Source organism: Mchenga conophoros, linkage group LG3, assembly GCF_057382185.1.
Source record: "Mchenga conophoros isolate Kocher_MC1m ecotype Shallow Benthic linkage group LG3, M_conophoros_male_GT1.1, whole genome shotgun sequence".
Classification (NCBI taxonomy): Eukaryota; Metazoa; Chordata; class Actinopteri; order Cichliformes; family Cichlidae; genus Mchenga; species Mchenga conophoros.
The window spans coordinates 25,124,723-25,146,969 of record NC_140528.1 but is presented as its reverse complement, the minus strand read 5'-3'; the positions used below and the strand labels follow the sequence as shown (position 1 = coordinate 25,146,969).

The 22,247-nt window shown below is 37.9% G+C and overlaps 1 protein-coding gene across 2 annotated transcripts; it reads left to right on the top strand.

Annotated features, from left to right (window-relative positions):
• Nucleotides 1-1,037: 1,037 nt before the first annotated feature.
• On the top strand, nt 1,038-17,134 carry LOC146577817 (uncharacterized). 2 transcript variants are annotated; one of them, XM_085255289.1, is made up of 30 exons: nt 1,038-4,619; nt 4,788-4,859; nt 5,500-5,565; nt 6,089-6,130; nt 6,577-6,633; nt 6,715-7,884; nt 8,033-8,152; nt 8,251-8,340; nt 8,476-8,538; nt 9,071-9,130; nt 9,244-9,279; nt 9,378-9,434; nt 9,529-9,579; nt 9,660-9,728; nt 10,073-10,138; nt 10,220-10,327; nt 10,459-10,518; nt 10,621-10,686; nt 10,800-10,853; nt 10,972-11,025; nt 12,216-12,278; nt 12,478-12,588; nt 12,679-12,777; nt 12,879-12,938; nt 13,023-13,091; nt 13,847-13,915; nt 14,032-14,071; nt 14,173-14,227; nt 14,857-15,202; nt 15,375-17,134. In XM_085255289.1, the coding sequence occupies exons 1-30, from the start codon at nt 4,602-4,604 to the stop codon at nt 15,777-15,779; spliced, it is 3,696 nt and encodes a 1,231-aa protein (XP_085111415.1). In that variant the 5' UTR covers nt 1,038-4,601; the 3' UTR covers nt 15,780-17,134. The 2 variants fall into 2 exon arrangements, with proteins under 2 accessions (XP_085111415.1, XP_085111420.1); XM_085255294.1 differs by having other exon boundaries at nt 1,040-4,619; nt 6,739-7,884.
• Nucleotides 17,135-22,247: the final 5,113 nt, after the last annotated feature.

Sequence of the window (22,247 nt, the reverse complement as noted above, 5' to 3'; positions counted from 1 at the left end):
CCAATTTACTCACATGGACTCTACGAACCAATCAGAAGCTTCTTCAGCTCAGAATGGAATCGTCTGGAGTTTCTTATTAATTAACAATAAACTTAGTGTATATGTGCTCCTAAATTTGATCAAAGTGATAAAAAATAGACAGCTCTGTCTCTCTTTATTCTGACATTTAACTAATTCAAAAGATGTTTCAATATTTATCTAAAACAAAAGTTTACTCTAAATTGATGTTGTACAGTAAAAATGTTTTATGTTTTCTCCCTAAAGTGTAAATATCTGGTCACAAATGTGAATATCCTGCTGTGTACTGAAATCCCTCTTGTTTTGCATAGAAATATACTGAACAACATACAAAGCATAATATATAAAATAACATTTACCTGAGTTTTTTCTTTGAAAGAACCCTCGAATGTCCATTCTTATATTTCAGTACATAACTGAAACCGATTTAGTCGGGGAGGGTAAGAACTGAAAATATGAAATAAACACACGTAAGCTAAGACTCTAAAAAAATAGCATTTGTTCGGCTTTTCATTTCGCCATTTGTTGATTCACTCGAAGAGCGAGTAACGTAATATTGGTCAAGTGATCAGTTTGATATCAATCTTTGGTGATGCACCGTCATATTTACATTATTTGTACAGTAGGAATGATTTGCTTTGGTACCTGGTCAAACTTAAGCTCTCTTTAGTATGGCTGGCTCCGTCTCTCCAACAGCGCACTCACAGGCAGCAGCTGCTCTGCTCGCTCAGTCCCTTAGTGCCTGAGCTCGGATCATACCAATATGAGGGGGGATTCACGCACAGTCATAAATTCCCACAGTGTGCACTATGTGCTTCGAATATTGTGTGTACTTTTTGTTTTATACAGTTGTCAGCCAGGCATCTAACTATGAAAAAATTACACTCCAAAAGACCCCGGGCTTCTGACAAAACAACCCGGGCTTAAGCCCAGTAAGCCACCCCCACGCTCCGCCCCTGGTCTGCAGTAAGTAAAGTTGGGCGATTGGAGGAATATATAAACTATCGATTTATTTATTAAGAGCGATTTATTTTCCCATGAGTAAGCTAATAATGTTGGTTGAAGCTAAGAGAAGCAGTCAACATAAAAAGTAATAGCGCTGTTTTGACAGCACCCTCTTCCTCGTCAGAGTGCGCAAAATGTAGCGATTGATATAAAATTGATTACGATTACAATTGAGTTATAATCCAAAAAGTAGCTTTAATAATACTGAAAGAAACAAGAGAAGAAGGTAAAATATTCCCTCCAAACCAAACTTATAAATTCTAAACGAGCAAATCAGTCGTGCATGATTACATTGCTCCGCCCATCAAAAGTCACCTGAGTGAATATATCACCTATCGTAATTTAATGGGCTGACGATTGTCGGTTGGAAAACTGTTACATATCACCCAACCTTCGTCTGCAGAATGAATTTCATCATATGTGTTACACATGTGTGTAAAATACATGTTATTTTAACATGTGTAGGTTTTTTCCATCCCTTTGACAATCATGGATTTTCTTGATAGCAAACTATCAAGTCTAAAACACTTTATGCTCTGATTAACTGATGCAAGCATTTTTAATTTAATATGATTAAACATTGAATCAGATCTAAATCCCTATAACTATTACAATCAATCAATTATAACTATGAACATGCTCCTATAGCATAACAGAAACATGGGTTCCCTTAGGGGTCAAACACTCATGGGCAATGATTTTTTTCTGCACATACTATTTTGGGCTTTTCCCTGTACGTGTATCTGATATGCCTCTCGCTTGTGAAATATTTAATCTTCAGAACCTCTTTAACTGTCCCGAAAGTGGACTGTGAAGAATGTTCACAGCAAAAATGCATAATTAACATCGTCAGAGTTGAACCCTTCAGATGCATTTTTAATATGTCCATGACATTTTAGATATGGTTGGACATATAAGAGTTCTATAATAATAAATAAGAGTTAGATATTCAGCCTCAGACTTTTCTACTTAACACTTCTAGAACTTATTGCTCTGTAGGGCAGGACATGGTGACTATAAACAGCCTGCCTGTTTGGCTAAAGTCATGTCACTTCTTGGAAGGCTTGATTGTTTGTAGAACGAATGGCACGATACGAATCATTGGTTTTATGGTTTTTCTTTCATTTCTTTGACACTGTAACAGTTTCTCTGTAGCAAGTATTAAGCCTAAATCAATTTGTCTGTCGTAGACTGGCAGAGCACAGTAGAAATTATTATTAGCAGACTAAACAGAGGGGAAAAGGCAGTAACCACAGAGTGAGCATTTGACATTTGAGCAATTTCAATAGTGGCATTCATGACACATGAATAGAGTTCATACGTGGCCTCAGGTATGCTTTTATCTCCTCAATGTGTTGAGCTGGTGCTAATTGGCCACACCTAGTCAGGTGTGGATGAAAGCATACCTGAGGCAGGCTTTTCAGGGAGCTCACTAGTCTTTGCCTTGGTGGCACCAGCCAGTTCAGACAGCAGGCTATGGCATAGCAGGCTGGCTGAAATGACTGGTGCAGAGGAGTGTAACAGCTGGTGAAAATATGCTTTTCTAGCATGCTTAAACATATCATTTTTAGATGTAAATAACAACAGTATGACTACCTTTTGAACAGTATTTACTTTAGATGGTCTATCAAAGTTGGAGAAATCAGTTCTCAGACTTTCAGTTTAACACTTCTTGGACTTACTGCTCTGCAGGGCAGGACATGATAGCCATAAAATACAGGTAATTCCAGCTTGGATAAAGTCATGCCATGTTTTGCCAAGTTTCTTTGTTTGTCTGTGGAAAGAATTGCATGATGTGTGTCAATGGTTTTCCTTTCATTCTTTAAAAGTATTTAATTTATTGGTATTGGGCCAAAAATAGTTGATCCTATGGTTAACTGATACAAGCATTTCTTTGTAGCTTTTGATTAAACATTATAAGCCACGTGTTAATTATTATGAATAATTGTGTTGTTTAGCTAGATTTTTGAAAGAAATCCATTTATAAAGTCTCTGTATTATTTTAGGAAGTTTACTCATGTATAGAGAAACTTCTGGTGGCATTTTACTGTTTGTTTACAATGAACTGAATAAATGATACAGGCATACAAACAAAAAAGGACAGTAGCACGAGCCAACCAGAACCATCACTGCTCATGTTGTGTCTTTTAATGAATGTGCTGGACAACACTACACAGCATTGTCTTTGGGATGGAGGAAGAGTAACACCTGTGTGAGAAAGAGCACACAAAACTTAAAAGATCCTATAAAGATTATGTATTAGAAAATAAAGAGTTACATTTGAATATGCTGTGTGTTGACATGCATGTGTGTCGGTGAAGCTGTTAGTTTCCAGTCCGTATTTAGAGTGGGCGTGGGAGAAGATTGAAAAGCTGATGAGCTTTTGAGCTGTCTGCGAGCTTGGTCTAATGAGTCATTTCAGTTGAACTTCCTGTTTGAAGGTTTTGCAGAGGCAAGCAGGTGTCAGCACATTTTACAGTCGCACATACACTTTGTTATGCTGTATTTTACAGTTTTCCCATACAAATAAGACCATTTCTCACAATCAGATTATACAGATCTTCTATAGAGCTTCTGGCATTGTTAAACTAAGAATCCAGTGTCTTCAGTCAGCAAAGGAGGCAAATCTTAATAATCTCCCTGAGTGGCCACATACTGCTATTCTTTGACATGACCAAAGCCCTGGAGTAACAAGGGGCTCTGGACATGAGGATTGCTTTTGTTCATATGGGTTCAACACTTATATAACAGTTCAACTGAAGAAGAAGATATGATGTATTTCCTGTTATGCATTTCCAAATCTGAACAATAAATTGTTATTCAGTCAGTCTGCGTCTGCTTTCATGCCATTTGTTACACATTAGAGAGCTTTGTTGTTTTCAAAGTAGGTGTCATAAATAACAATACACCGTCACGTCCGCCTGGTTAAGCTGGGAGAGGATAACCGGTCGGTTCGCACTGCAGCTAAAAAAACATCAAGAAGAAAAGCAGCTACGACAAGCCGGCCGAACAGGTAAGAGACCGGAAATTTACCTTCAAAGTAATTGTGAAAAAACGGCTCTTAATTTAAACAAATTCAGAAGCATAATTTTTAGCTGTGGTTGCTCAACCTTGACATGAAAGAGCGATCAAAGGACAATAACAACGGGAAATTAAACAGGTGCTATCAAGTTGTTATTATCGTTATTATTATTATTATTATTATTATTATTATTATTATTATTATTGCATTCTTGACTTTTTAAATGGCCGTGACAAAATTAAAGCATTAAAATATAATGTGTAGAGGTCTAAGGCACTCTTAAGCCGTGAATTTTGGTGTTATTTGGGCTTCAAGTGGACGGAACAAGAATCGCATGTGCAGAAAATCCTCTTATTTTGAAAATCCTCAGACCGGCCGACCTGTCACAGGTGAGTGAGACTCAGAGCTAATTATAAACGCCACTCCAGTAGGTCCAGAGGAGCTGCTGCGTTTAAATGTAACAGAAAGTTGATTGTGTAAAGGATAACTCACACAGGTGGGGAAACACATACCGGTTCACCTTCAACATCAAAAAAATTAACCAGTTTTGCTCATCATGAGGGAAGATGCGGCTGTGAGTATTAAAGAATTTCAAGTAAATAGCGAGTAATCAGTGTGAGACTGTTGCAAGCTAATTAGAATGTGCAGGCTGACGCTTTGCGGAGGTTTAACACTTTCCATTGTCAGAAACTGCAGCTTCATTGTTGGTAATCAGTTACTTTGATTTGTTTGAATATTGTAGGAAAATATCGAGGGAGGGGACGAACACGGAGAGGCGACAACATCAGAAGCTGCATCTGGAGAGAGACGACGTGTGAGTACTTAAAAGTGCACTACTCAATGAACCACTCAAAAGATATTACAGTTTTCACATTATGTCCTCAGACTGGTAAGCACTCTCTCTTCATGGTTTCATGTGTCATCGCCAGTTTCCCTGTACTGCTGCTGGCATGTTGTGCTGTTTTTGTTCAGGCAAACGAACTAGATTGACATACCCAGAATATCAAGATGCCTCCTGTCATGCGTGCCTTTTGCACAGCAAAGCTAATTTTGTGCGATCACTGCTGTTGGACTCTTCTCAATCACAAACATACATTGATTCATTTAATTTCTAAACACGAGATTCTACAGGAGGAGTAGGCTTACCGGATTTCATTTTAAAGTAGATGTTGCGTAACTTCTTTATGTCATGCAACAGTCTAGTCTAAATGTAAAGCTGCTTTTAAGCCTCTACATACTGTATGTACTGTGAATTAAAAGTAAAAGAAGAACCTTCTGCAGGAATACATCCTTAAGTCTCAGAAAGTTACATGTAGCTATTTTGTTTAGATAATCATTATCATTTTAACTGCAATCTGAAAATATTCCATTGATACCAAACTATCACTGGTATTGTACTCGCTGGCTCACAACAAAGAAAAGTGGACCATAATCCATGCATGTTATCTTTACAGAGTATTGCGGAACTGCAGAATATGCTGAAAAGAGTTCCCCAGAGTCCTTTCCATAATCGGTACAAGGTGAGCAGACACACAAATGCACGCTCTTGCTTTCTATCTACAATCCATACTTTCTTTGGAGGAAGAAGCGAGGGGGGTGTCAGAATTTCAGGTTGTCTAAAAATTTTGACGTAACAACTAAAGTTCGGTGTGTGGTTTGTTTGTTTTTTTTTTTTTTTTTTTTTTTTGTTCTCCAAAGTTTAAATGAGAAAGTTACAATTTGTGACAACCTGAAATTCTGACTAATGAATGGAAAAAAAACCCCCAAAAAACACAGAGGGTAGAAAGCAGTTTTTCACTTACACAGAACTGCAGGTTGTGTAAAATTTGCCTCTGTCATACTTGTGAGTTATGGTTTAAACGGCACCAAAATACGAGTTAGTGTTTAATGGACAGGTGTGGAAGTGCATGTCACATGCCTGGAAAAGTGTATTTACTGATTAGCATTTCAGGCAACAAACACATGATACGTCCTGATAATGTCATTATGTAAACACTTCACTCCAGAAATCTCTTTTTAGTGTCAGTGACTTTTTGCCCACAGGGTGGTGAGTGGTCAGATGTGACTGACAACGTTGAACCACAGGTGAGTTTGTGAGATTGTGTTAATTCAAACTCATCTTTGTGTTTTTAGAAGACCTCCTCTTCCGTCTGTGTCACAGGTTAAAGCTGCACCCTTTGTCTAATCACGCTGTTGTCAAGAGATCTTGTCTGACTGGACTTTTCTATTAATAAAGTGCCTTGTCAGCATGTTGTAGCGTTTAATCTTAGACTGTCATTAAAAGAAGCATTTCTTAGCGATGCTTTCCAAATGACTTTGCGAGAGGAACGATTCTGGTGTGTGGCCACTGAAATATTAAGAAAAGATCAATTGTGGGCGATACTGAAGCAACTAAAGTTAAACTTGGCATAAATACTACCCTGCCACCATGAAACAATCTGTGTAATTGTTTGAGGAACATTTCCTGTTAAGCCCTGAGATGTTTTTGCATGACATGACTAAAATCACTTCCTTTTCTCTCCTTTTAAAAGACGAATGGAGTCAATGGGAGTTTTTCCAGGATGAACCCTTTCTATGCATATTACTTGGTATGTACATTACACTGATTTCATGCTTTTAAACCCAGATGACAACATCACGTTTTTGTTTTAGTTTTTTGTTTTTTAAAGAATAATCTTGTGCCCCACTATCAGGAAAACAAAGGTGACATAACAGAGGACAAAAGAAAGAAAACTTCGGAGAGCGTCGACTGTGATTCCCTTTTTGTGTCTCCACCTGACTTTCAGAGCGATCTTCCCTCTGAAAATAGGACTGAGGAAAATGGAGGCATGTTTCCTGAACCCAAGAACAACCTGTTCAAAAGCCAAAATGACAACAATGACCAAGACCTCTTCCACAGATCAGCACCAAGTCATAATGCAACTGTTAATGGTTTTCATGATGTGACCCTGAACTCTCCAAACTTATTTAAAGCAACTCCGGCTCAGGGGCAGAACCTCTCTAAGAGTTTTCCAACCAGAAGCTCTGACCTCTTTAAAGGCGAAGAGGACTATCTTTTCCAGGCTGATAAAAAGGAAGATTTGTTCGAAACTGCATGGGCTAAGAAGGCGGACCCTTTTGATAAAGCTGCCAGTACATTTGTAGACCCATTCACATCTCCTTTAAATAAGGAGGATGATTTGTTCCAGACTCCAAAATCTACTGTGGCAAATCCATTTTATACTGCCACTGAGAAGGCGGATGATCTGTTTCAGTCACCACAGCCATTTTACACAGCCCCAACCAAAGAAACTGATTTATTTCAGGCAGATTCAACAAAGAAAGACAAACAAGATACTAAAGAGAAGGAACTTGTTGGCTTGTCTTTTAAAGAAGACTTGAGTGCGTTTTCCACTTCATCGACGAATTCAGTTGATCCATTCGCAAGCCCGATCACAAAGGATTTATTCCAAGATGTCTCCAGTTTGGGTGACCCATTTGGTTCCACTCCCTTTACAAAATATGACCCTTTCCAGGATGTTTCTAGTGGGACCCCAGACATTTTTCAGCGACTTCCATCACAGAGAAGGGCCTCCAAAAATATTGCCTCAGATTCCTCATACTCTTCTCTTAACAGTCCTTCAGAATTGAAATTGGATGTGCCAGACGCATCATCTTCACATGTATTTAAAAAATCAAAAGCTCCGCCACCAGTTCCACCAAAGCCTTTCCAAAAGCCACAAGAGATTACCTTGACAACTCCTCGGGGAACCAAGCATGACATTCTTCAGCCGACCCCCATCATTCAGGCCGGGGATCTGTCTGACTCGCCCAGCCAATCTCCAAGTAGAATGAGCAACGTATGTAACAACCATCATTCATTATCTGTACATTCAAGTGTGCTGTGATGAAGTTCCCTTTGTGCAGTAGGTTGTATATCAGCAGCAAAGTTTAACTCTGATTTGTACGACATGCGCCTGATAGCTTCTTTTATAATCAATTTCGCAGATGCAGTCTTTTAAACGTCCGCCGAAGCCGCTTCCTCGAACTCGACATCGAAGGCCAGAACGGCCACCACAGCCAGAAAAGCCACTAAAACCAGAAATGGCACCACAGTTGGAATCCCCTGTAGGCTAAAAACTAAGTTTCCTCTTGTTGAGCTGACAAATATGCTGGATTTGCTTTGCTTTTAACTGCCTTCTTTGTCTCCTCGCTGCTGTGTTTAGAGTGAACCTGAACCAAGCGTACCGAAGGTCTCTCCCAAACCATCCTTCAAAAATCTAAAACCGATTACTCGCCGTAAACAAAAAACTCCGGTACGCCATGGGGTTCAAATTTCAAATTTATGTGGCTAATTGGTTTGCACAGAAGAGATTAAAACAGTTTGTTTTTATGATGCTCTGAATAGGATATATTATTTTTATAAATATTTATTTATTATAATTGTGCAGGAAATGAAACCAGTGGAGCCTGAGAACTATGTTGTCTTTGAAGACATCCTGTTTATTGGGCAGGTAAGTTTCATTAATCAAATATGAGACTTTGATCACAAATTTTCCAGAGATAGCGATAAAGATGAGGACTTTCTACAGAAAGACCGAGGCGACACCGTTTATGAGATCCTATGGAAATGTTGGATGGAATGAACATTAAGACACTTTTACTACTGGATAATGTCAGTTGGCTTAATATGCATTCCATATAAAGCTACAAGACCAGTGAAGCCAAATTTTACCTTTATGACTACCAATCAATCCCATTCAAGGCAGTTTGTCTATTGGAAAATGTTATTATCGAATGATGAACTGATGCTGTATATTGACCTGATGGTAAAGAGAGACCATCTGAAATGGAAGCTAAACCTCACTGGGTGCAGGAATGTACTCTGTTTAGGGTGGATATGCATACTAAAACTAAATGGCACCACCACTGCGTCACATAAGCTCTTATGCTGTTGTTGCACAAACACATATTGTAACATGAATTATTACAAGAGGGTGGGCAGCTGGCAATATAAAGATCTGTTTTATTAACATCTTAAAACAGGAAAGGTGTGTGGAAGACTGGCCTGATGACAGTCCTCAGCTAGACCCAAACTTCAAACCTGTAAGAACACATTTCTTAAAATTGACCTTGGAGAACATCATGAACTCATGTCTAATCAAAATTATGCTAAAAACATTCAAGCTACTAAACCTGTGATATTTTTTTTCCCCTAGTCAGGAACACTGAGACTGCGAAGGGAGTCGCTGAAGGTCAGCCACCGTTCGTTATTTGACTAGCTTTTATTTATTTATTTTTTTAATCGTTATTTTAAACCAAAAAGTAGCTAAAAGTCAAATATTTTCTTTAGGCAATGGCCGATTCTGATGGAGGAAGTAGTGAAGATGGGAGTCACAGCAAGAGCAAGGTATCATCGATCTCATTTTATTCATTGTTACACATTCCCGGCTGTTTTACATCCTATGTCTTGCATGTAGCTTCACCTCCAGTATTTCTTATAGAAAAAGAACAAGGCATTCAGAATGTCCCACTTGTCCAGGAGAGGGTCAAAGGTACGCTACGAAAAACCGTTTCCCTGCTTCTTTCTGTGTGACTGTTTGTCATTTTAATGCCAAGGATTCTCACTTTTTAGAGCAAATCTCCCGATGTCATAAATAATGGGAAGAGCAACACGCTGCCCCTCACGAGTAAAGCGTCCAAGGTAACACTAGATTGTTCAAATTCTCTGTGGTTGTGCAATATTAAAGGATAAAACTGGGGAAAAAATGGGAAAACATTATTCTTGGAAGAACAAATAAAATGATCAATGCTTTGAGAAATGGTTCAAGTGGGAAACATTCCTGTGTCTCGGGTGATCTGTGCCTTTCAAATGCTAGGCGAATCTGTAAACCACTACACTCCCAATAGTTTAACTATAAAACTTTAAGGAAATTCTAAAGTAATAAATATTAATAAAACCTGGGCATGACATTTTGCTTCACCATAAAGTTGGTCATAATTAGATTCCTAGCGAGCACACTAATATAAGTGTCGTTCTTTTTTTAGGAACAGTTTTCAGAGCTGCAAATGTCTGCAGGAGAGTTTGAAGATAACAAGGAGATGGACTACAAAGTATAGATTATGCTCCTCCCTCTTCTAACATTTCAGTAGAATTCATAACTTTGTTCATTAACAATATGTTTTTATTACCAGAAGAAAAGTGTGAAGCCAAAGGTTGGTCACCTGTTTAGGAGACCATCTGCCAATTCCCCTGTGCTGGAGGAAAAGGACTTGAATGGACATTCACCTTATGCATCAAAGGTAGGTTGTGTGAATGAGTAGTTGGTATGGATACATTAATTTCCCCCAATCTTTGTGTAAATGCTTTGAGTTGCTGCCATGTGATTGGGGCCTGATATTTGCATTAACAATGGATAATGTGCATTTTACAGGGGGCAGCTTTGGAGCAAAGTAGTGGTGAAGAGGAGGAAGAAGGGGAAACTCATGGAGAGGTTGATGCTCTGAAATTTGTTTGCTTTTGTTATGCTTATGATAAATAACAGAGTCTGCAGACTGCCGTGCATTTTAAGAAATATGGTCTTTTCTCTCTCCAGAAAACCAAAAAGTTATTGAAAGTAAAGTTTGTGCCACGCAGAGGATTCGTCATTGCTCCAGTTAAGGTATTACACACACAGAGCACTATTTAAATTTCAGCTTTTACTGCTTTGTAAGTAAAAATCATGTAATTTGCAAAAAAACAGTTTAAAAATGTTTTAAACCATTTTCTCTTCAGACAAATGATGATTCAAAGGGAGCTCATGGTTATACACCTCATAAAGGCTCAAAGGTAGGAGTGTGTAAACTAGGACTCCTGTAGTTTGGACGTTGCATGTGAAGTTGCTCAAATGTGGTATTTGTGGTATGAAGGCATATCACATTCTTGAAACTGTTGTTTTTCCATGTAGGAGAAATCACATGACGGAGCTTTTGGTGCACATGGCTACACACCTGATAAGAAGGTAACAGTCAGATTTGGCTTGCATAAACCTGTCTTCTATAACTCGGTGTCCTGTTTATAACCAGTTTGCTCACCCTTTAAAAAGGGCGAAGCAACAGAGTTAGCATGGTTTTGTTTTTAAGCACTTTTTATAGTCGAATGAAAATAAGTAAATGGGTACATCAAAAAGATGTATTCTTGACTAACCTAATTGTCATTATTTATAATATGTTTAGTTTTTGTAATGAATTACTATTATTGATTACATTCCATATTAATTGCTATTTAGAAACCTTGTAGTTTGAAATGGCATTTGATGTAATGAAGCCTTGTAATCACTCTGCCCACCAATATTGTCATATTGTGACATTAACATCAGAACTGATAAATGAAATTATCACATGGATGGGAAATTCAAACTGCAAGCTTACCAGGAGTTGTACCAATGAAAGGGAAATATTTTCTTCTATCTTACGATAATACATAGATTCTGTTTGCCTGCAATTAAGAGTTGCGCAATAAAATTTGACACATATTTTGGCTCCTTGAAAATTATCTATAATGTGACAATTATCTTATCACATTATGTCTTCATGTTGCCAAGCAACCACCTACCTACCAACGGGCTTAACCCGTATTCTTTATAGCATTGTATGATATTATTTCACAATGCTAAGATGTTGTTTATAGCCACAAAATTAGGACGATGCCTCCTATGACACGTGTTGTTGCCTAGCAACCACCTGACAATGGACTAAAATCACAGACCAAATAATACTGCGCCATGAGCATGTACTAGTGTTATTGAATGCATGAGTTAAATGTGACTCAATGAACCCACCTTAAATCTTAATAGGACAAGTTTGCTTTGTTTTGATTGGCCGTCGTTCATTTCATACTTTACAGATGAGTGTGTCCTCGAAAGTTTAAAAAGATTATTGGATTATGCAAACTCAAGTTATTGGTTTCCTCTGAAGGGGAAAAATACGGCTTCTGTATCGCCTTTAGTAGCTTTTTGTATGCTTTGTGAATGATTTGTCCTCAGCAGGATTTAGTTACAGCTTTAAGGGTGAATTCATAACAGATTGAATATTCAGGAATTTTATTATAATATTTTTGCTCTGAGTAATACTATCTGGATTCAGGATGGGGAGTAATGAGTTTTTGATTTCTGATTTTCATAAAGTTTCTTCTTTTCTTAATCTGATAAAGACCAGCTGGTGTGCAGAGGAGCTAGAAAATGAAGAGCTAAATGAAATGGAGGACTGCAAACCGGTATTTTAGATTTTTTTTAATTTTTTTTAAATTTAAAATTTCTCAAATTTGTGTTTTGTAACATTACCATTAAAATCTTTGAAACAAGGTATTTATTTTTTTTGCCGAGTGACTTGTAAATTGATTCTGATCTATTCGTGCTGTTAAATACATCTTTGTGCCGTCACCATGACAAATAAAATAGTTTTTTCCCTGCTAGAAAAAAGCAAAACCTAAACCTCCCCTTCCTGTGCCACGAAAAGCTAAGACAGCCAATGGACAGAGTGAACTAATCGGATTCAGCTACCACACACCCCGGCATGCATCAAGTGTATGTTTATCTTACAATCATTAGCATAACACACTATTGCTAACACTTATTGAGCTTTGGGTTTCATTTATTTACTTCCTGCTTCTGCAGAATGTGTTTGCTGAGGACTACACGACAGACAGAGATTTCACGAGTCCCGGAGAGATGTATGATGAAGATAAACAGGATGAAGTGGACTTCTACAAACCGGTACTCATTTCACTTTGATTTACTTCTACTGCTTTCTTTTGCCATCATGTAATATATGACTGAAAAATACTTGTTGTTTTTTTTTTCTCCCCTGCCAACAGAAAAAGGCCTCAAAACTTCAAAAGTCGCCCAAAAAAGTCCCCAAAAAACTGAAACATAAGGTTTGCTAAACTTTGCAGGAGTTTTTCTTATTGCTGTCTGGTCTTCAGGTACAAGACCGCATCATTACTCTGTCTGTTTCATAGAACAAAGCCACACATGCAGAGAGTGAAGATCCACCAGGAGCTGGTGACTACCTATCAGAGGCTGCTAGGGTGAGTTCACAACTTTTAACATGAAAAAAACCTAAATGTTACAAAAGTACTTTGACTTATACAGCAATGAATAGTCTGTCCATAATCCTTATCTAATCACACCAGTATTGATGTCCTAATAAGAAGCATTTACTTCCTCTCAGGTTATTCTGGAATGTGATACACATTCTTGACTTGGCTTTGAGTTTGATAACAACTTCAGGCTCAGTTAAAACATTTTCCATCGAATCATCTTCATGGAGAATTTTACCTTTAAATAATCTTTAAATTAAGAATGCTGTCATGATAAACTTGGAACACATATCAGTGCTGGGTACAGCATTGTTACCAGTTTTACTATTTTACACTAATAACTCTGTTCTAAACCTGATTTAGTAAATGAAGAGTGTGTTGCTGTGACAGAACCAAAGCCTAAAACAGGATCAAACAAACTGTTCTGAGTGATTTCCTTTCCTTAAGAACATTTTGTCGTTATTTATACATGGCAAACTTTCGTTTCTCAGTCGTCGGCTGCTTTTTGACAATGAAATGTTTTGTTCCCCACTGCTGCCTTCGTTCTGTTTCTCTCTGAACCACATTCCTTTGACATGCGGCCAGACTGGTTTAGTTGCATAGTCTGACACACCAACTACAACTTGATATGTGCAAGGGCTCAGCTTGTTTTGATAAGTCATGTATGAATGTGTGCTGCAGAGACTTGTTGACTCAATCACTGGTTTGTTTTTGGTCACGTCCACCCCTCCTTTCCAATTTAGGCAGAGTGGCGGGCTGCTCAGATGGATGAGCAAGCTTTGGCAGATAATGAGAATGAAGATGAGGATGGGGTCAGTCTTTGGGGTTTTTTTCTGTTCTTTTTTTTTTTTAAACACTGCAGATATTCTATTTTAAACAGGCTTGTTTACTGATCTTTCAAGTAAACTGTCACACTTCATTTTCACAGGACACTGATAGTTTGATGGAGTGGTGGAACACAGTGGAGCGTGAGTCACAATCAGACTTGTTCACATTGAAATAAAGGAAGCTAACACTTTGACATATCTTCAAAGCTTAAATAACACCTCTTGCTTGTTTTGCATTACAGAATGGGACGAGGTGGCATCAGACGATGAGGAGATAGTCATGAAAGATGAATCAAAGTACGTGCAGTAATTTCCAGCTTGATACCAGAAGTTAATGTTGTGGTAATCTGTCATTCAGTAAATAAGTACGAACCCCTCCTTTTTAAAAAAAAAAAAAATTTTTTCCAGGCAAATGGGAAATGGGTGCAGTGCTTATTTTGTTTTTTTTTTTTGTTTTTTTTTAAATGTTCAAAAACGTGTGGAAATACAGTAGATAAGGTGAACTAGTTTGTAATGTGATTGAAAGTTAATTATCAGGTATTGGCCACCTTTATTCTTTATAATAGACTGAACTCTCTTAATGAAGCTTTCTTATAAAAGTGCTTCTTTGCCCCGTTGGCTGCCTTCTGCTCTGTTCCCTGACATTTTGATCCCATTGATGTCATTTTGATTTTAAGGTCACATTACATGCCATGTGTTGTGAATCATTTTGGTGGTGCAAAATTATGCCTGGAAAAAATAGCATTGCCTGTCAAATCTATGATATTGGTTCACTTACATTCTGGCTAAACTGGAAGCCAGGAAAATTGGCCTCTTCAGGCCAGGTCAGCAGACAAGCTGATGGGATCCCAGATGTTATTTTATCAAGAACCCGATTTTAACTCGCTGCTTCCAATTCTCTGCTTTGGCTCTCGATTACTTCCCAGGTCGTTCACCATATTGGCAGACAAGGTTCATCGAGGCCTGCGTGTATTCAACAAGGTCTTCACAGAGCGAGCCGAGGTCCTTTGGCAGGACATCATCAAGCTCCACGCCATTGCTGACGACATCAACGAGTTCCACCAGAAAGCCAAGATTGCTGGGATCACTGGTGGCACCACCACAGCTGTGGGCGGTGTGACAGCTATTGCTGGTTTAGCTCTGGCACCCTTCACTTTTGGCGCCTCTCTGGTAATTACAGCTATAGGTGTGGGTGTGGCGACAGCTGGAGGAATAACTTCGGCCTCTGCAGCCATCTCGGACAATGTTAACAACATGCAGGACCAGAAGAAGGTAAGCTGTAGTTTTATAAAGCGCAGTGCTGTAGATTACTTGGAAACTTCTCAGAGCAGTGTTTTTACTTTTCATTTGAGGATTTAATGCAACTTTTTTGTAAAAGTTAAAACTGAATATCACGTCTCATCTCATGCTTGAACCTGCCTTTTTCTTTTCTGACTCTCTTTAGGTTGAGATAGTGCTGCAAGAGTATGAGACTCACCTGCTGGACATCAACAAAATCCTCCACTTTGTCAATGAGGGCTTGTACAAACTGCGAGGCCATCCGTTTCTCAGGTCTGGAACCCAGCATTACTCAGAGGACTGGGAGATCCGCAGGGCCGTCCAAATAATAAGCTTGGTCGACTCCCCCGTGATGCGAGCGACGGAAATGACTGACGGAGCGGTGGCCGCAGTGCAAGGACTCTTTGAAGGCATGGATAAGTTCTTCACCAAGGACTCCAGGGAGCTGAAGAAAAGCTGCAAGAAGGAGATGGTAGCTAGACTAAAAGAAGTTGCAGCCGTGCTCAATGACACAATAGTGGAACTTAACACCTTCAGAGAGGAGCTTCAGGAGGCCACTGGAAGTATTTGAGCAACTCCAGCACATTGCTACTCATTTATAAAAGATTACCAACACCCTCTCCTGGCTCACTGATCGAACTGTTGATTCATTTTGCACCTGCCTTTAAATATGAAGTTTCAGATTGGTTTATTCTATTCGAGGTACTTTGAGTAAATTACAACTGTGCTGCAAGGAGTGCAACACATGTGACGCTTGTAATGGTCACTTTGGCTGCAGACAGTACAATGCAGTTTCATGATTGACATTCCTGTCACACGTATTAAAATGTTTGCAGTGGAAGTATTAGTAGTATTGTGTTTGGTAAATTTTACTCTCGCAACTATTTTTTTTTTTTCTTTTTTAATTATCTGTAAGAAAAACTTTAGAAGAGCTGAACTCATTTTAGATGTTTAAAGAGAAAATGTGACAGTGCTTCATATTCACAATCAAATGTTTGGGTAATTGTAATTTATTGAATGTTAATTTATTTTTAATATATCATTGTACTGTTCTCCTACAAACAAGCCTAAAGTTTATGAAGAGAAATAACCCATTTGCATGCGCATTATGTTTTTTTTTGTTTTTTTTTTAAATACTGGTGATGTCACTATAATGCAGCTTTTTACTGGTGTTTTTTTTTTTTTTTTTTTTTTTTTTTTTTTTTTTAATTATATTACATGGCATGGATTTGAGATGTTCTGTGCTGCTAGATATATTACAGATTACTATAGATTTTACTTTGTTACTTTAACATTTTCCTTTTCTGATGAGAACCCTTCTTTTATTTTTGGTAATCTGAATGAGTCTCTATATTAACTGCTATATTGAACCTAACTATGAATCAAGGAAGGCTTTAGTTTGTGAATCTTCCTGCATTAGTTTTAACCTGAGTAAGATGTGTTTGTCAAGACAGTGAAATAAAGAAATATGCTCCTGTAACACTGAAGCTTTGTCCTGTTTGGCAGATTCCTGCACTTCTGGTTGCATAAACTGAAAAGGGGTGATTGTATTGTACTGTAGACTACGCACAAATAAACTGTTATTTGTGTACTAGTTCAACAGCTAAATAATCATAAAATGTAATTATATGTAATGTAACTAGGTCTTTAAAGTAAATATTTACTTCTATAATTTGACTTGGCAAACCTAACATAAATAGACATGAAATTAGCATTAGAGCTCAGTAAGTGTATATATTATGGTAGAATTAAAGACTGGGCCCACAGTTTGACGCTAGTTTCTTCATTTTGTGTTTTGGCTGTCAAAAGCAAGTTGTTGTAAATCTATGGAAAATGTGCTTTAATTGCGTTAAAAATGAAGTCGTGAATAGAAAAAAAATACCAAAACAAATTAAAAATCAAAGAAATGAACAGGCTGTTATGTTAGTAAATGGGTTTGTAGGGTAGAGATGTGTATTAGTGAGAAGCTAGAATAAAAGGTTTGTTTGTAACATTGTAACTGAGTATTTACTGTCATAATTAAAATGCTAGAATCAATAGTTTGGGTTACAGAACTGTGATTCCAAAAAAAAAAAAAAAAGACAGTGGAGGCACTCATTTTTCACCTCATATAATCTATCCAATATCCTAAGACTCTCCTTCACAGGACAGCTAGTTTATTCCATCTTGTCTAGGTGACTGCTAATGCACACACTGAGTCATGTCTTTGTCCAAAAAATGAAAAATCAAAAAAGCATTAAAAGATTCTGCTGTTAAGAAATATCATTTAAAAGAAAGGTGAGAAGAGCACACCTTACAGGTTAAGAATGTTTTAGCCATTAGCAGCTAACAATAAGGCAACTTTAAGCTGTGAAAATCATGATTCTTAATATTTCTTAATTTCTTTAAAAAAACAACAACCACAGAGAGTAAAATATCAGAAAGTCCCTATCCAACTGATGTGAAACAAAGGTGAGTTCATATCCTGGAAACTAAAAGCAATCATTTGTATTGACAATTTCAGCTGAAAGCTTCGCAACACTGACATCAAGTGGCATTAGACACACTAAACCAGTGTGCCATTGGGTAGGTAAGGTATTTTAGAATAGAATAGAATTCAACTTTATTGTCATTGCACATGTCACAAGTACAAGGCAACAAGGAATCCAAACAGTCAGAGGCTGATGAAAGAGCATTTTAAAGTACCACAGTGACACTGCTTAATAATTGAAAAATAAAAATAAATCTCTAATGCACTTTGGGTCAAATTTCTTGTTTAAATGTTCTATAAAAAAGGAGACGTCCACACAAAAAGGTTCAAACAGTTTTCATAGTGCATGTTTGAGCTGTGTTTGATAGAAACAAATTACTTTCAATTCAATTCCATGCTATTCTATTCAATTCATATAGCTCCAAATCACAACACTGTCGCCTAAACCTTCTTTATATTGTAAGAAAACACAGAAAAAATCAGGACAGACCCCCTGTGAGCAAGCACGTTTGGTGACAGTGGGAAGGAGAAAAAATTTTTTTAACAGGAAGAAACCTGCAGCAAAACAAGGCTCAAGTAGGAGCAGCCATCTGCCGCGACCGGTTATTAGACAATCGCACTACCATTGATTCTGTACCAACATCAGTGTTGGCAGTGATACTGTAGATATCGGATACTTCCCCCACATCTATTTGAAGATGGTGGGAAGGATAGTAGAAAGGAGAATTAGAGGCACATAAAGAAAAACAAATTATTGAGCAGTTTGAGAAAAAAAAGTCAAAATGTGGACATTACAGTTGTATCTACTGCCACAGTTGCTATGACCTCTGAGTTAGTAAAATTGTACTTCAGAATCAGTTTAAGTGACAACAAAAGACATTATTTTCCTTTTGTCCCATAAACATAAACTTGGAAAAATGCATTTGTACAAAATGAAACGTTATCAATGATTAGACATTAGAAGAGGATGTACCATTGTCACAAAATATGCGTCGCTGGCCTAGCAGTTTATCTTGAAACAAGAAATGTAATCTACTCAGTTTGATTTTTTTCTCTCAAAGTAAAATTCTGAAGATAAAATTCAAAACAGGATTTTTTCTACAATTAAAATTAGGACTTTAATCTCAAAATTTTGAATTTATTCTCAAAACTATCAATATTCTTCTTAATGTGGTGCTAATACTTGTTTAACAGAGAATGTTAAAAAAAGTCTTAGAAAACTAAGACTACCTTTGTAAAAAACAAACAAACAAACAAACAAAAACTTTAATCTAATCCTTTTTAATCCTGTGGCAATTGAAATGAAGAAAACTGCACAGTCTTAAGTTTGATGCTCCAGGCAAAACGTTAAAAAAGTTAACCATGAGTAGGCTACAGTATGTTGAGAAATAAGGGCTGAAGATTGTTGTGTAATCCTGTGGGATTAATTATGTGTTAATTAAAAAATAGGTATGACAAATGAAGAAAGGCCCACAAAGGGTGTTTATATCCAGGCCAAACAGTTTAGTGTTGCCTCTGTGGATGTTTAATGCTCAGTCAGCTCCACATTTCTGGGCACACATTCAAAACAAGCCCCAGGGAATGGGTAAACGCAAAGCCACGCCCCTTATAGGTAACACGGTGCCGCAGGTAAAAACTGGTAGAATTAATGAAAGCATGGCGTGTCACGTTCTGCCTTCTCACAGCTGTCAGGGTGTCGAGCAGTGACGCCAAGTAGCTGTTGTTGGCCAATGTGCAGCAACACTGTGCTGAAATCAGAGCACGGTGTGACTGCCATGTCGCCCCTCCCTTAATTCTGAAGAGGAAGCCCACTACTCTGCGGTGTACACGTCTGAAAACTCGTTTGTGTTGTTAGGTTAAACACAGGCCCATTTACTGGGGTCAAGCTAGCGTCCAGTTTGACAAGTACAGGCGAGCGAGTCCCCACTTTGTTGTGTGTTTTGTGTGTATACTGAGTATTATGGTAAGTGACGTCGAGACCTGATTTCAAAATAAAAGCCACATTCGATTGATTAACCTTCAACATTAACAAATACATCTGCCCATAATAACAATAATCAATCCACTCTCTAACGTTAGATCCACAGGACACACCCTGGTACTCTAGTAGTACCTCGTCAATATCAAAGCTGTCTTCTTTGGGATTTCAAAGTCCTCTGAATTGAACTTTTTGAGGTATTCTTTTAATAACTTTAGTTAAAAAGAAAACTCCAGTTTCTGCATACTAATTGCAGTCTATATTAACAGTACCCTTACACTGGTACCATGTTAATATCAAATCAATCTGATTTTACATTTCAAGTAAAAGCCATTTGAATTTGCCTGTATATGAGCTACTCTTTGAGTAACTTCAGGATGCTGTTAAAAGTAAAATTCCTGTTTCCACAGACTAATTGCAGTCCATATCATCAGTAGATGATTCTCATGCTGGTATAACGTCGATCTCAAGTCAGCCTGATTTTAAAAGTAAAAGCTCTTTGAAATAACCTGTATCTGAGATACGTTTTATAATTAATGGAGGACGCTATCAAAAGGAAAATTCCTGTTTCCATTGACTAATTGCAGTCCATATCATCAATACATGCCCTTACAGTGTATCATGTCAACATCAAGTTCATCTGATTTTGGATTTCAGAGTAAAAGCCCTCAGAATTGACCTATTCTTTTAGTAACTTCAGAATGCTGTTAAAAGGAAAATTTCTGTTTCCATGGACAACAGTTTATGTCAACATATATCACATATAATCCAACAGTGGAGTCTGTAAAGGTTTTTATAACCAAAGATGGTCCACTGTGGAGCAGTTTGCCAGACAACTGCTTAGGAACAATAATAAGAATAAGAAAAAAATGTATTGATCCTAGAGGGTAATTCATATTTAATCTGATATTTGTATGAGAATTGAAAAGCCTGATGCTGTGAGTGCAAATAAGGTCTTTAGTGTCCATCTTTCCACTACCATTTCCATCGTGGTTCCAGTTACAGAGCCAGTTTTTCCCACTAGCTTTCGACGTCTCTTACCATAATACTCAGTATACACACAAAACACACAAACAAGTATGCTTCCCCAGCAGAGTGCAGCAAAGAACAGCAGACTTTCCACCACAGACTGGTAGAATACTTTCCGTGTGTTACTGCAGAGAGAGCTTAGCATTCTGAAATAAAGAGGCAGTGTTGCACCTTTTTGTAAAGTTTGTCTGTATTCAGGGACCAGTCTAGTTTGTTATCTAAGTGTAAAATTATATATTTATATATTGTCACCACCTCTATGACCACCCCAACAAACTTTGACAGGCTGGAGGGGGGCATGAATCGTCAGAAATCTATTTATTTCCTTTGTCTTAGAGGTGTTCACTATGAGGTAATTTTTGTGACTCCAATTTGTGAAGGCTTTTACAAGACCCCTGTATTCAGATTCAGACACCCACTGCAATAGCAGTGTCATCTGAGTATTTCTGGATTTGGCTAGAAAAAGAATGTGAAAAAGAATGAGGCCAGGACGGTCCCCTGTTGAGTCCCCGTGCTGCTCAATAATGTCCCAGTAACGAATTTCCTGGATCTGACAAAGAGTGGCCTTTCTGTCAAGTCGTCTATCATCCAGGAAACAAAAGAGGAATCTACTCCAATCTCTGTGAGCTTGGTTGGATGGTACTGAAAGCAAATCAACACAAATCAATTAGCCAAACTACAAGCGTAATGCCAGGTTGACCTGTAACAGTTGTTTTCTAAATTCAAAAATAATACAATTACCAAAGACCTTAGAAACAATGTGTCTAACCAGATACTTTCTGAAGATGACCTTACCTAGGCCACGGTATTACTGTCAGGAACGTGGTTATTTTTGGTCAGTATATGTATATGGACTCCCCATGATGTACTGATAACTTGTTCTCCTCTACTCTCTCTTTCATTTACATGTACAGGTCACTATTAACTTTCATTACAGTATAAATGAGTATATAGTATAAATCTGAGGAAGTGTACGAAGTGTATCAATGTTTTCACATTTCGGCACGGACAACACAATAATTCTAAAACAACATATTATAGCGCTGAAGATCAACATCCTGTTTTTATATATTTTTACTATGTTGGTCTTCCAGTTCATCCAGTTGTAATCGAGGACACCCAGGCAGTACTACTGTTTCAAAATGTCAACATCCTGTCCCAGGATAGAAATTTGTCTTGTAGCGATAACTCTCTTTAAGAAATCAAAGAAGAAATCCAAGAGGCTAATTGGAGCTCTTTACTGTGACTGTTTCAACAAAATCCATTCTGAAAACCATTGTGTTTGCATCAGTAAAATCAGAATCTGATAAAGAGACAAGAAGAGAGAGCAAGAGACACCGGAACAGGATCGATGACATGGACAACAGAAAATATCTGAGCCCTACTCGCCCTCTCCCCTCACATGCCACGTGAGGAGTAACCAGATCAGTAAGGTGAAACCACACCCATTGTGACAATTTCCTGAAGGTGTACTGAAGGTCTGAGACGTAGAAGGTGAAAGGGGTGGAGAGATCACTGTCTCCAGTGGAGCTCCTGTACTACACACCATCAAATCAAACTGA